Below are 14663 nucleotides of genomic sequence, written 5' to 3' on the forward strand. Positions count from 1 at the left end.
TGATTTAAACAGGGTTTTTGTTGGCAAGGATACTAACAGAACTGTGGTTTATCGGTTCTTTGTTGCTGGTGCATCCATATAGTCATCATTGAATTTTGACAAACATTTGGGTTGGGTTTTTTTGGGTGTTTTTTTTTTTTGTATTCTATTCCTTGCAGTGAACTTTGAAGGTTCTATTTTATGGTGAAGGGGTGGATTACATCGCCAGATATTAAGTGACAATCTGAGAATAGTGAGGGAACATACACGTTGCCACCCACCTACCTACTTGTCTGCACACAGGGCACATAGACCACCACTATTATCACTGTCACCTACTTGTCTGCACACAGGGCACATAGACCACCACTATTATCACTGTCACCTACTTGTCTGCACACAGGGCACATAGACCACCACTATTATCACTGTCACCTACTTGTCTGCACACAGGGCACACAGACCACCACTATTATCACCGTCATTATCACTTGTTCTGTTCACACTAGAAACCAACAAGAGCAAAATTGTGTTGACACGTAAACCGGCAAGCCAAATCATGTTCACACTAGAAACCAGCAACTGAACAAGAGCAAAATTGTGTCAAAACCAAGCCAAATTGTGTTCACACTAGAAACCCACAAGCCAAGTTGTGTTCACACTAGAAACCAGCAAGCCAAATTGTGTTCACACTAGAAACCAACAAGCCAAATTGTGTTCACACAGGAAACCCACAAGCTGAACGGTGTGCTCACTAGAAACCAACAAGCCAAATTGTGTTCACACAAGAAACCAACAAGAGCCAAATTGTATTGAAACCCACAAGCCAAATGATGTTCACGCTACAAACCAACAAGCCAAATTGTATAAATTTACACCAGAAACCAAAGAGCCAAGGTTTGTCCATATTGATTTTTTTTTTTTTTTTTTTTTTTTTTTTTTTTTAATAAATTTCTGGGGCTGGAGGTAGTGGAGAGAATAGGAGGAGGAGGAACATTGGTAGCGTGAGGCCTTCATAAAGTAGTAGGCTGCGTGGGCAGCCTGGACCCTCATTTGTTTCTGGGGCTTTGGTCTGTGTGGATGAAAGGGCAGCAGCAGACCTGATGGGATGAGCTTTGGTAGGGGGCGTGCATGAGGAGGGGGTGGGCGTGGGGGGTGATGAAAGGGCAGCAGGAAGTGATAAGCTTCTTGCTTATTGCATGGCTGTGGCTTGATGGTTGGGTTTAAGGATAGCATGGGGAGGGTGGTGGTGGAGGAGGGGGGGGTGTGGGTGGGGGGCTGGCGATATGTATGGTCATTGTTTACTAGAGTGGCTCCATGGCTGTACTTTTTTTGGGGGGGGGAGGTGTTGGTGTGAGGCTGTTATAAGTGTGTATGTATGTCTTTGTCTTTCAGTGTTGTTTCTATGTTGTTGTTTTTTTTTGTTGTTTTTTTTTGGGGGGGGGGGGGGGGGGGGCTGAGGGAATGTATTGTTGGAGTAGTGAGACATAAGCACTGATTCATAGGTGGCGTGGCGTGGACATATGCATAGACACAAGTGCTTGTTGTGTGATAAACAATGATTTTAAAGCACAATATAAAAAAAAAAATTTTGGAGTGGGTAGTGGCGGTGTGGGAAGGGTGAGGGGAGTAGTTAATCTGTTACATGCCTGTTTTTCTGCTGTTCATGCAAATGGTTAGAGTTATGTAATATCAGCACTAGATACACAACCCAGTATAAAGAACTGTGCTTCTACATCATATTAATAATTGGACTTACCTTGCACCATGTCCCACAAGTCGTTTCATAACTCGTTCATTTTTATTTGCTCTCATTGGCAGTCGACTTGACACGTATGCCCTGGGGACATTATTCTCTGATTTGTGATTTGTATAATATTACATATAGTTAGGAACGATTCCATCCATTTTTTTTAACCTGCTGTAGCTCTCAGCAACTGAGCAAGCTACCTGTGCGATAAAGAATAAAGGCAACAAACGTAGTCCCCCATTCTGACTGCACACCCTCTGCCCTTGTCCCACCATACCTCTCCAGTCTTCCCCTTTTCCTCCATTTCCCCCTCTGACTCTTTCTTGGGTTATATATATATATGTAGCTGGATCAGCATGCAATAAAGAGGGGCCTTTTATTAGAAACAGGAAACCACTGGAGCTTTTATGATGGATAGGGCTGGCTTGGAAAGTCATGCGTATTGTCTGTGACGCTGTTGTTCTGTCTCTTTTTGTCCTCTGTGACAGGTCTGATCCTATCATGTAGCTGGCTAATAAGTAATATGTATGCATTGTTTCTGGAGCGGTTGGGTCGGTGGGAGATGTATTCCATGTGGGTGGAATGGAACATATCGTTGCACCTCCTCTGATGTGCTTTTGTAGTTTGAGCAGTAGTGTGGGGAAAAGCCTTGGGTGGAACAGTGTAGCAGTTGTCTGGTTCTGGAACCAGCATGCATGAATGTTGTATTATATTGTTTTACTTTTACTTTTGAAGAATTTTTGTTGTATAGCTTCATGATCATCACTGTCACTTGACAGAAAATAGGATTAAGATATTGTTGTTCTTCTGATAGCTCACTTGTCCCACTTCAAGAAGAATGTAACTAAGACAGGAGGTGCATAATTAACATTCATACATGTGCAATCTTTCTTGATGTTGTGAGGCCATAAACTGCTTTCAAAATTTCAACATTTTGCTCTGTGATGATAATTAGTAATGATATAATGAGACTGCTGCAACAGATTTGAAGATGACAGATTAAAACAGTAAATATGTTTTAAAAATTAGGGTCCAAATGGCTGATCAATGAAAAATGTAGAAAAATAATGATTAATGTGTGTGTGTGTGTGTGTGTGTGGACTTCAAAAGAACCACTGTTTTCATTGAGTGGTTAAGGATGTTGTTTGTCAAATCGTCATATATTACCAATTTACTGGTTAGCTTAGTTGTAATGTTATTCTAAAATAACCATTCAATGAAATTCACATGAGGAAGTTAATAGTAAAGAAAAAAGGCAAAGCATATTGGACAAATAAATGTCCGATGCCAGTAAAGTTTGCATCTATTGAAATGAATTGACCACCATTCAGTGAAACAGGAATTTAGCAAAGGATACCTCTTTTTGTGTCAGTAAGTGCTATACAGTTTAATATAGTTTTTTTGATTGATTGATATAAATATTTAAATTTGGTAAGGAAAAAACAACAAGAACATAAAACCACCTGACCTTGAAGGTGTGGTGTCTTGTGTGGGGGTAGATTTTGGCGTTGGTACCAGATGAAGTGAATTATCAATCATGGCATTGACCGGCACATGCACTTTGTTGCCCATTATCCGTCCTTTGGCCCCAAGGTGTTCGGGGAGTCAGGGCTGGAAGGCATGGGGACATTAGCGCCCTTCGATTGACTGCCTCATTTCCATTGCTGAGCCGCCGGTTGGGAGGGAGGTGGGAGCGTGTGAGGGGAGGACGGGAAGCGAGGACCAGTGAATTCCTTTCTCCTTTATAAACAAGAATTTTGGGTGGTTAATGTCCGTTGTCGTGGCCGTCAGACATGTTCATTTGTCAAGTCTGTCTGTCCCAAAGCTTTTGTCTCTCTTTCTGCGTCGCTTCCCTCATGAGAGTTTGAGGATAAATTGTTGTATGTTCTTTAAAAGATAAAATGCTTTTGAGTTGGATTGCACGTGGAGAGATTGGGTCAAGATGACGAGAATGTAAACAGAACGGGCCGCCCCTACCACTACACTCCACCCACCCTCCTTTTTCTTTTTTTTTGTTTATAAATCCGCCTGTAATTTGACATTGGTTCAATTCTGTAATTTTGTCAGGCTTGTGAAGACATCTTAACTGGTTAGTCATTTGATTTTCACTGTCTTCACAATAATATCAAACTGATTATGAATAGGATATAATACTACAAGAGAGTGTATGTCACAAAACATGCAGAACTTTTCAAATGTACTGCCACAGAAGGAATCGAGGAACAAGCATCAGTCTTCACTGTTGCTAGGCATTTAAGAGGAGGGGTTGGAAAGTTGCAGAATCATTGCGTAAATCAAGGGGGATGCAGACACTGTTTTGCTGCTGACAGTAATTTGTTTTATGAATTTGCTACGGCCATTCTGATGCAGTCAGTTGGGATCTTTTTTTTGTTTTGGAAACGGTACCTAGTATGGAACCTTCAAATTATATCTTTAAAAACTTATGTCATTGTGACCAAAAAGTGAAGGCCAGATACATCAAAAGTGTGAAATTTGATTGTAAGATCCTCCTTTGGCTGCATGAAATGAAGTGCTTGGTATGAACCGATGGAAACGTGTCAAGATTTTGCTGTCCTTTGTCTGTGACCTGAAATGCACCAGCCTGGATCATGGCAGATGGACTAACTAAGCTGATTTCGAGCCAGTGTTCCGTTATAATGTGTATTATTATGCCTTGTTTGCAGAAACTAGATAATGAAGTTTGGCGCTGTAATGCCAGCAAGTTGAGTTGTTTTTTTTTCCTTTCATACTTGAGATACATTATTTCCCTTACAGCTCAGCTGGAGACATGTCGTTATTGCAGAACCATGTGGAGGGTGAGGGAAGGGATCATAATCTTGTAACTAGTGTCTAGTGAATGCGTTACTTCTGTTGGAAGGTGTTAACTGTGTCTGATTTCTTGATAGTGAAGGCGTAATCATTGTTGAAAAGTGTTTCCTATGTCTGATTTCTTGATAGTAAAGGCATTATCTTATTGTTGAAAGGTGTTATCTGTGTCTGACTTCTTGATAGTGAAGGCATTATTTCTGTTGAAAGGTGTTACCTGCATCTGATTTCTTGATAGTAAATGTGTTATCTTTGTTGAAAGGTGTTACCTTTGTCTGATTTCTTGATAGTGAAGGCATGATCTTATTGTTGAAAGGTGTTACCTTTGATTTCTTGATAGTGAAGGCATTACCTCTGTTGAAAGGTGTTACCTGTGTCTGATTTCTTGATAGTGAAGGCATTATCTTATTGTTGAAAGGTGTTACCTTTGATTTCTTGATAGTGAAGGCATTATCTCTGTTGAAAGGTGTTACCTGTGTCTGATTTCTTGATAGTGAAGGCATTATCTTATTGTTGAAAGGTGTTACCTTTGATTTCTTGATAGTGAAGGCATTATCTCTGTTGAAAGGTGTTACCTATGTCTGATTTCTTGATAGTAAAGGCGTTATCTCTGTTGAAAGGTGTTACCTGTACCTATTTTCTTGACAGCGAAGGCGTTATCTTTGTTGAAAAGTGTTACCTGTGTCTGATTTCTTGATAGTGAAGGCGTTATCATTGTTAAAAGATGTTACCTGTGTCTGATTTCTTGATAATGAAGGCGTTTATCTTTGTCAGTCTTCTTGATCGTTTTGAATTAATTAGCGTTTCCGATGGCATCATATTGCTGCAGGATTTTTTTTCCCACCATCTGCACCATTCGTTCAGTGGCATTACTCCCACGCCACTCATTATGATTCCTACACACATGCCCTCACCGTTAGCTGCAGGTTAGGTTGTCAGAGAAACTGGCTAGCAACAGGATTCAAGTCAGAAGATAGTTGTATCTGTGTGCGAGAAAGCTTCTTGGGGGTTGCCGCTATTGGAGATTTTTCTGTTTTGTTTCCAGTGACTATCTATCCCAAGTTGCATTGTTCTATGTATGTTTCTTTGCTGTCACATCTGACTTTATGGTTTGCCTAAGTGCTGACTGGTATGTTGCTACTTTTTGGAGAATGCATATGTCAGACTGAAGTGTTGTCTGGTTCTTATTTTATTTAGTACACGAGGCCTGTAAGTGAATGAGGGTGAATGCTGTTGTGAGGTTTTATTATTTCTAATGTTTTGTTCAAGATGCCAGGTTTGTGTGCTTTTTTTTGGGGGGGAGGGGGGGGGGTGATCACCCTCACCTATCCATCCACCACCCATCCCCTTTTCCCTTGTCCTGTTCAACATATGCAGAGATTATACACACACACATATGTATGTGTGTGTGTCTCTCTCTGTGCGTCTCTGCCTTTCCTCTCACACATGCATGCACGCACGTATGCACTCACACATGCACACACATTGTTACTTACAAACACAAAGTGACACATACACACGCATACACACACGCACACACACGCGTGCACGCGCGCGCACACACACACACACACACGTATATAGCAGTGTCACACAATGGATGGGTCAAAGTTGGTGTGGGAAAGAGGGTGGATGTTCATCAGAAATCACAATTGCAGAATAACATTATAAGCAAAAAAAACACAACAAAACAAAACAGATTAACACACACAATTTTTAAATGCACATTTGACAGGCGCAATAGTAGAGTGGTTAAAGCGTTGGACTTTCAATCTGAGGGTCCTGGGTTTGAATCTCGGTAACGGCACCAGGTTGATAAAGGGTGGAAGTTTTTCCAATCTCCCAGGTCAACATATGTGCAGACCTGCTTGTACCTGAACCCCCTTCGTGTGTACATACGCAAGCAGAAGATCAAATACGCACATTAAAGATCCTGTAATCCATGTCTTGGTGGGTCATGGAAACAAGAACATTCCCTGCATGCACATCCCGGAAAACGGAGTATTGTTGCCTGCATGGCAGGGTAAAAACGGTCATACACGTAAAAGCCCACTCGTGTACATTCGAGTGAACGTGGGAGTTGCAACTCACTAACAAAGAAGAAGAAATCCACATTCATACATGTATACACACATGCATGCATATGCTTGCAGGCAGACACAAAGTGACAAACATACAGTTTACACATACTGTTACAGAATTGGGGGGGTGGGGGAATCGGAATACAACTGTAAAGGATGAGATGGTCTATTGACGCAAGCAGGAGGGTGGGGAGAAGCCGACGTCCGATTTTAACTGAAACGTCTGGCAGCAAAACGCCATCCCAATAAACTCTTGTTGACTTGATTCTTCCTCTGTCTGCTTCTCTCTGCTTCTTTGTGTCTTGTCTGTCTGTCTCTCTCTCTGTTGCACACATACGTATAAACATACACACACACCTACGCACAGGCAGGCAGGCGCGCACACACACACACACAGAGATACAGGCTCATGAGAAGAGTTTGTTACTTCTGCTGCCACCTCTCTCTCTCTCTCTCTCTCTCTCTCTCTCTCTCTGTCTGTACATGTGTGTGTGTGTGTGTGTGTGTGTGTGTGTACATATATATATATATATATGAGATTTAAAAGAAAAAGCACATGGTTGTTGAACTCAAATGGCTGGGCTTGTCCTGTTAATTAATAAGCAAGGGAACTGAGAGAAGAGGAAGAAGACGAAGAAGAAGAAAGAAGTCTGGAACTAGGAAGTGCGTGGGATAAATGAATGAGTGTATGAATGGCTGACACTAACCCCACCCCTTCCCCGGGGCCCCCCATCCCTCCTTTCCCTAACCAATTTCATGATGATTGAATGGATGGTGGCTGACAATTTAGAGCTGAGTGACATGAAAGGCTTTGATTCAGTCTGGCAGGGGCCGGCATCCTTTTTTTTTTTTTTTTTTTTTTTTTTTTTTTTTTTTTGCCGTTTTTGATTCTTTCCCTCCCTGTCATTTTGTCTGTTCTGACTGGTCAGTGAAGTTTGTAATTAGCAAGAGAGATTGAAAGCAATAATTTTGTATTTTTCATTTCTTTTTATCACAACAGATTTCTCTGTGTGAAATTTGGGCTGCTCTCCCCAGGAAGATCGCATCGCTACGCAACAGCGCCACATATAATTTTTGTATTTTTTCCAGCGTGCAGTTTTATTAATTCCTATCGAAGTGGATTTTTCTACAGAATTTTGCCAGGAACAACCCTTTTGTTGTCATGGGTTCTTTTACGTGCGCTAAGTGCATGCTGCACACGGAACCTCGGTTTATCGTCTTATCTGAATGACCAGCGTTTCCACTTTGGAAAGAGGCAGGTTTTTAAGTTTTTAAAGAGGCAGGTTTTTATGGCCTAGAGGTAACGCGTCCGCCAAGGAAGTGAGAGAATCTGAGCGCGCTGGTTCGAATCACAACTCCGCCGCCGATATTTTCTCCCCCTCCACTAGACTTGAGTGGTGGTCTGGATGCTAGTCATTCGGATGAGACGATAAACAGAGGTCCCTTGTGCAGCATGCACTTAGTGCATACTAAAAAAACCCACAGCAACAAAAGGGTTGTTCCTGGCAAAATTAGGTAGAAAAATGCACTTCGATAGGAAAAACAAATAAAACTGCACACAGGTAAAAATACAAAAAAATAAAGGGTGGCGCTGTAGTGTAGCGACATGCTCTCACTGGGGAGAGCAGCCCAAATTTCACACAGAGAAATCTGTTGTGATAAAAAGAAATACAAATACAAATGATTTTTTATGCAGACACACATGTGCATTTAAACTTTTCTTTGCATCATTTGAGATTATCACCGCCAGATCAGTGTAAATCTCTCTGGCTCTCTCTCTCTCTCTCTCTCTCTCTCTCTCTCTCTCTCTCTCTCTCTCTCTTATTCTGTGCATTTATATCCAATGAATTTGTGTCAGTTGGTAATTTACTGTATTTTGAATGAACACTAACCACTGAAGTGTTTACACATTCCTTTTGTAACAGTGATTATAGACAACAACATGGCACTTCAGTCAGCAAACAGTGTTGATCTGGCTTAGTTTACGCTTCTTTTGTTGACTTAACAGTCTTTACCTAACTTTTGTTGTTTTCAAACTTTTAAATGCTGTTTTCTCAGTTTCAGCATTTTCGGATAGTATGGTTACTAATGTCAGCCTAAAATCCGCATTTTTTGTCATAATGACTTGAAATTTTCTGCACAGACTCATGACACATGTGGCTTTAAAATAAGACTATTTCTAAAGGTGTTAGGTAAGAGAGAAGTGGGTTTAGAAATTTTCAGTTTTCATGTTTGTCACAATCACACTGTGGCCTTATGAAGTGAGATAGAGAGTTGGTTTTAGTCTGTTTTAAGCATCTGACTGTGTTCTATCACTGTGCAAAGTTTGAAGTCAATTGAGTTAAAACTTTAGAAATTATGCTGACATTTGATAACCAACCCATCTCGCGATCACGCGTACAGTGATCTAAAGAAAAACAATTTTTTTTTAAATACTTAGATATATATAACAAGATTTTTGTTTATTGTCTCTAAAAGAATGATAACCAGACTGAAGTTCACCAAAAATCAACAAAATCAGGAGATATTTAGAATTTGAAACCTAAAAACAAAAATGAAGAAAAAATGTTAAAGATCAGCAAACAAGCTGGCCTTAATGTTCAACTGTTGTAGCTGTGTGTTTTTTGTTTGGTTTCTGTATTGATGATACCCCTTTGGGCACAGAAACCAAATAGGCTGTTGTCAGTGAAGTGTTGTCCTTTCCTTTCCTGACCTTTCCTTTCATTTCTCTGGTTGTGTGCAGCATTCCAGACGGAGGGCAAGCTATATCTGATTCTGGAGTTCCTGCGAGGGGGTGACCTTTTCACACGTCTGTCCAAAGAGGTGAGATCCCCCGCACCCACCCACCATCCCCAAACCATCCATTTTATACTCCCAGTTCTACACCCTCCCTGTCGCCTTGCTGCCAGCTTATAGATCTATCTCCCCCCCCAGGCCGCCTCTTCCGTGAACCCCTGAGGAACTTTGAGCAGAATGGATGGGGGAGATATGATTGACGCTAATGTGGTCGGCTTTTAGGCTGAGGCAGTACTGCATTATTCTTTTTCTTTGCTAGTCTTCCCTGTCTGCTCGCTTGTGCTCTCTTTCTCTCGCTCGCTCGCTCTCTGAGGCACTCCCCCACCCCCCCGCCCCTACCCCTCCCCACCCCTGCTCCCCAACCCCGGCCCTCCATCAAGATGTCTCTCATTGTAACACATTTTCCTCTGTTACTGTCTTCCTGTCTGTATGTCTTGTCGTTTACTTGCATTAGTTATGTATTGTTATGTATGTTATGGGAGTGTTTTACTACTTTTATTCTTTGTTTGTGTATGTTATTGGACTTGAGTGATTTCCTTTTCCTGAACTGTCAGTGACCATTGTTTTTTTGTTTGTTTTGTTTCGCAAGATTTAAATAAAAATGTTTTATTTCCTCTTTATAGGCTTTTGGATTAGATTGTTCTGAGTTTTAATTATTAATTGGATGATGATCTCAGTGTCTTTGTTTTAAAAATCCATACATCAGTAACAGTCACATCACTTAAATTTGTTTATTTTGCAGTAGTTATAAAAGCTTTTTATGCACATATGCATGTATGCATGTTGACATGACCTCATCAGTCATTGACATTTAAAAATAAACCTTTTTGAATGTACGTTGATGTTTTCACAAGACTGTATATATTCTTGAAATCAGTAGAAAGACAGTTGATTTACGTTATTTTGCTTCCTTACTTTTTGCCTTCATAGCATGCCAGTTGTCAAACTTTAAATCTGATTTTGTTAAAAACAAATATAAGATGCATGTGCTTCAGGATGAACATACTCAAAATTAGTATTTTCATCTACTTTTTAATTCAATTTGGGTGGAGGGAAAGCTCTCTGTCTGTCCTGTCTTGTCTTCTTTTGTGCGCACTTAAACATATATTGTTGTTGGCTGGTTGATTATTGAGTCCTGTGACACAATCCCTAGTGAAATAAAATGCACTTAAGCTGAAGGGAAAACATAAAACACACCTGGGCTGGGCAGGTGATGTTCACGGAGGAAGACGTCAAGTTCTACCTGGCAGAGCTAGCTCTGGCACTCCACCATCTGCACGGCCTGGGCATCATCTACCGGGACCTCAAGCCTGAAAAGTCAGTCAAAATACAGTAAATTACCAACCGACCAGCACGTATTTGTTGGCTGTAGATGCATGAAATAAGAGAGAGAAAGAAAGAGAGAGGTCTGGAGCAGATTCAGTTTCAAGGAGGTGTCAGTAAGTGTAGACTGACCCATATGATATATTTAACACTACACCACATCTGCTTAAAAAAAAAAAAAAAAAAAAAAAAAAAATATATATATATATATATATATAAAAAGACAGAAAAAGCCTGACTTTCGCATAAATCTAATACACTGATGGAGCCTTGAGAGACCAAGGATTTTAGCACGATATAAGCAAGGCACAGACATCGCTCTCTGAATTCCATTTTACATTGTGAGGATCTTGGGTTTGATTCTTGTTTCATCAGCTAGTGGATTAAGAGTGGATATGACGGGCGCAATAGCCGAGTGGTTAAAGCGTTGGACTGTCAATCTGAGGGTCCTGGGTTCGAATCACGGTGACAGCGCCTGGTGGGTAAAGGGTGGAGATTTTTACGATCTCCCAGGTCAACATATGTGCAGACCTGCTAGTGCCTGAACCCCCTTTGTGTGTATATGCAAGCAGAAGATCAAATGCGCACGTTAAAGATCCTGTTATCCATGTCAGCGTTCGGTGAGTTATGGAAACAAGAACATACCCAGCATGCACACCCCTGAAAACGGAGTATGGCTGCCAGCATGGTGGGATAAAAACGGTCATACACGTAAAAGCCCACTCGTGTGCATACGAGTGAACGCAGAAGAAGAAGAGTGGATATTTTCCCAGTCACCCGCGTCATGCTATGTGTATATGTCTGACCTGCTATTGCCTTAATCCTGTTCATGTTTATCCACATACAGATGATCAAATACACTTGTAAAAAAATCTGCACATGTAATCAGTTTTGGTGGTTTATGAAACATGAACATAACCAGCATGCAGAATAAACCCCTGAAAAAGGAGTGTGGCTGCATATATCATATGGTACATAAAAGCCTGCATGCAGACACGAGTTTAAGTGAAAGTGTTGCATTCCATGAATGCAGAAGAAGAAAAACCTTATTTCATTCACTGAAAATAAGCATGAACATGTTGAGCATTGATATATCTACCTTGTGTAGAGGGTAGCTTAACTTGATGATTTTGGCAGTATCTAATGAGCCTTTGATAGATATTGTTGTGGGACACCATAGACAAATTTATCACTGATAACAGTGACCAGGTAATCACATAATTATCCATGTTTGATTTAAATTAAATTATTAAAATTTTTTTTTTTATTAAACCAGTATCCTGTTGGACACGGAAGGCCACATCAAGCTGACGGACTTTGGGCTGAGCAAGGAGTCGATATTTGACGAGAAGAAGACGTACTCGTTCTGTGGGACGGTGGAGTACATGGCCCCAGAAGTGGTCAACCGGAAAGGCCACAGCACGGCGGCTGACTGGTGGTCCTATGGCGTCCTCATGGTCAGTGTCCACAAACTCTGTCGAATCTGTAATGTTTCAGTTTTCAGTGTCTCAGGGAGGCATCACTGTGTTCGGACAGATCCATATACACTACACCACATCTGCAGATCAGCAGCACAGCCTAGATCCATATACACTACACCACATCTGCAGATCAGCAGCACAGCCTAGATCCATATACACTACACCACATCTGCAGATCAGCAGCACAGCCTAGATCCATATACACTACACCACATCTGCAGATCAGCAGCACAACCTAGATCCATATACACTACACCACATCTGCAGGTCAGCAGCACAACCTAGATCCATATACACTACACCACATCTGCAGGTCAGCAGCACAACCTAGATCCATACACACTACACCACATCTGCAGATCAGCAGCACAACCTTGATCCATATACACTACACCACATCTGCAGATCAGCAGCACAACCTAGATCCATATACACTACACCACATCTGCAGATCAGCAGCACAACCTAGATCCATATACACTACACCACATCTGCAGATCAGCAGCACAACTTACCTTGGAGCGCATGCATATTTTGTGTTTCTATTAAGGGGGGATTTCTTCTACAGAATTTTGCCTGAGGACAACACTTGCGTTGTCACAGGTTCTTTTTCAGTCCGCCAAGTGTGTGTTGCACACTGACCTTGGTTGATTGTTTCATCCAAGTGACGGGCGCAATAGCCGAGTGGTTAAAGCGTTGGACTGTCAATCTGAGGGTCCTGGGTTCGAATCACGGTGACGGCGCCTGGTGGGTAAAGGGTGGAGATTTTTACAATCTCCCAGGTCAGCATATGTGCAGACCTGCTAGTGCCTGAACCCCCTTCTTGTGTATATGCAAGCAGAAGATCAAATACGCACGTTAAAGATCCTGTAATCCATGTCAGCGTTCGGTGGGTTATGGAAACAAGAACATACCCAGCATGCACACACCCCAAAATGGAGTATGGCTGGGTAAAAAAAAACAAAAAACGGTCATACACGTAAAAGCCCACTCGTGTGCATACGAGTGAACGCAGAAGAAGAAAAAAAGAAGAAGTTTCATCCAAGTGACTGGATGCTCAGTTTGATTCTCCAGTCAAGTCTGGGAGAAAGAGTGAGAGATTGGGATTTGAGCCGTGACCCTCATGGACACTGTGTTTGCAGATAAGCATCGTAACCATTCTGCCACCTTCCTCCTATCTCGTCTGTGTGTGGGGGGTTGTGTTTCGGAACTGGTGTTAAAGTGCAGTGGTGACCTGGGAAGGGAGCGTCCATGGGTTTGAGTCTCATGCACAGGATTTTTACTCCCCCCTCTACTAGACCTTGTGGTCTGGGGCACTATAGTCCTTTGGTTGAGATGTTAAATCGAGGTCTCATGTGCAGCTTACACTTAACGCACTCTTGTAAAAGCACCCATGGCAACAGAACAAAATTCTGTAGAAAAATCCACTTTGTAAAACCAATACACTTGCAGACATGGGGAGAGGGGTGGAGAGTGAGGGGACGGGGGCAGTTTGGCACTGTTCTGTGAGGACGATTTCTGTTGTGACAGAAGTGAGACAAAGCAATATCTTGTGCAGACAGATTCTTGGAAGCTGTCAGGATTTGGGACAGCATGCTTTTGGTGCCTTGTCTAGTCCTTTAAGTCTCAACATGTTGGAAACTATAGGAATAAACTCTTTCACACAAGAAAGAAAATGCATGTTTGTTGTTCTTTTTCTGTCCTGGCAGGCAAGCAAGATTCCTGGTGTATTGTGTGTTTGTGTGTGTATGTGTGTGTTTGGTTAGTCAGTTTTGTAGTTTTGTGTTAGTGTTTGACCTGATAATCTATATATGCTCTTATATCTGAACAGCAAGAAAAAGGCAAAAAGGTGTGAAGCAACTAATTTCACTACCATGGATGTTTAATATATGTATGTATACTTCATGTTGTTTCAGTTTGAGATGTTGACCGGTGCGTTGCCATTTCAAGGTGCCAACAGAAAAGAGACCATGACACAAATCTTGAAGTGAGTCTGAAGAATTGGCATTTTATATCGTAATCTAAGCCAGCACATTTTCAGTGTTGTGTTGGATGTGCAGCGCTACCTATGATTGTTTGTAAATCATAACCCTTTGTTTAGAAGTATGCAAACTGCAGTCCTTATTGTGAATGATGGCATAATACATCAATCAAATGTTGTATTTTTTATTGTCATTAATGCTCTGTAGTTGTAGATATTCTGCCATTGTTTGAGACATAAGTTATTTTTTGAAGTATGAACAAACTGTGTGTAATTGCTTCCCCTCCAGTGGTGGCAGTTATACAACAGTTTTCAGCAGCCATGATGTTTAGGCAGAATGTGAAGAAGAAGAAAATGTATGTATATGTTTTATTTTCCCATCTGCTTTTATAACTATGATATTATCTACCAGGAAGTGATGAGCAGTAAGGTGTTCATACTCAGAA

The 14663-nt window shown here is 41.3% G+C and overlaps 1 protein-coding gene across 1 annotated transcript in view; it reads left to right on the forward strand.

Moving 5' to 3' along the window:
• The window catches only part of LOC143283282 (ribosomal protein S6 kinase 2 beta-like), a 55829-nt gene that overhangs the window by 17105 nt on the left and 24061 nt on the right, over positions 1-14663 (forward strand). The window contains exons 6-9 of the mRNA XM_076589465.1: positions 9380-9459; positions 10643-10749; positions 12032-12212; positions 14153-14223. Coding sequence (XP_076445580.1) covers positions 9380-9459; positions 10643-10749; positions 12032-12212; positions 14153-14223 — 439 coding nt within the window. The remainder of the gene's footprint in view (positions 1-9379; positions 9460-10642; positions 10750-12031; positions 12213-14152; positions 14224-14663) is intronic.

The sequence above is a fragment of the Babylonia areolata genome, chromosome 6 (genome assembly GCF_041734735.1).
Source record: "Babylonia areolata isolate BAREFJ2019XMU chromosome 6, ASM4173473v1, whole genome shotgun sequence".
Classification (NCBI taxonomy): Eukaryota; Metazoa; Mollusca; class Gastropoda; order Neogastropoda; family Buccinidae; genus Babylonia; species Babylonia areolata.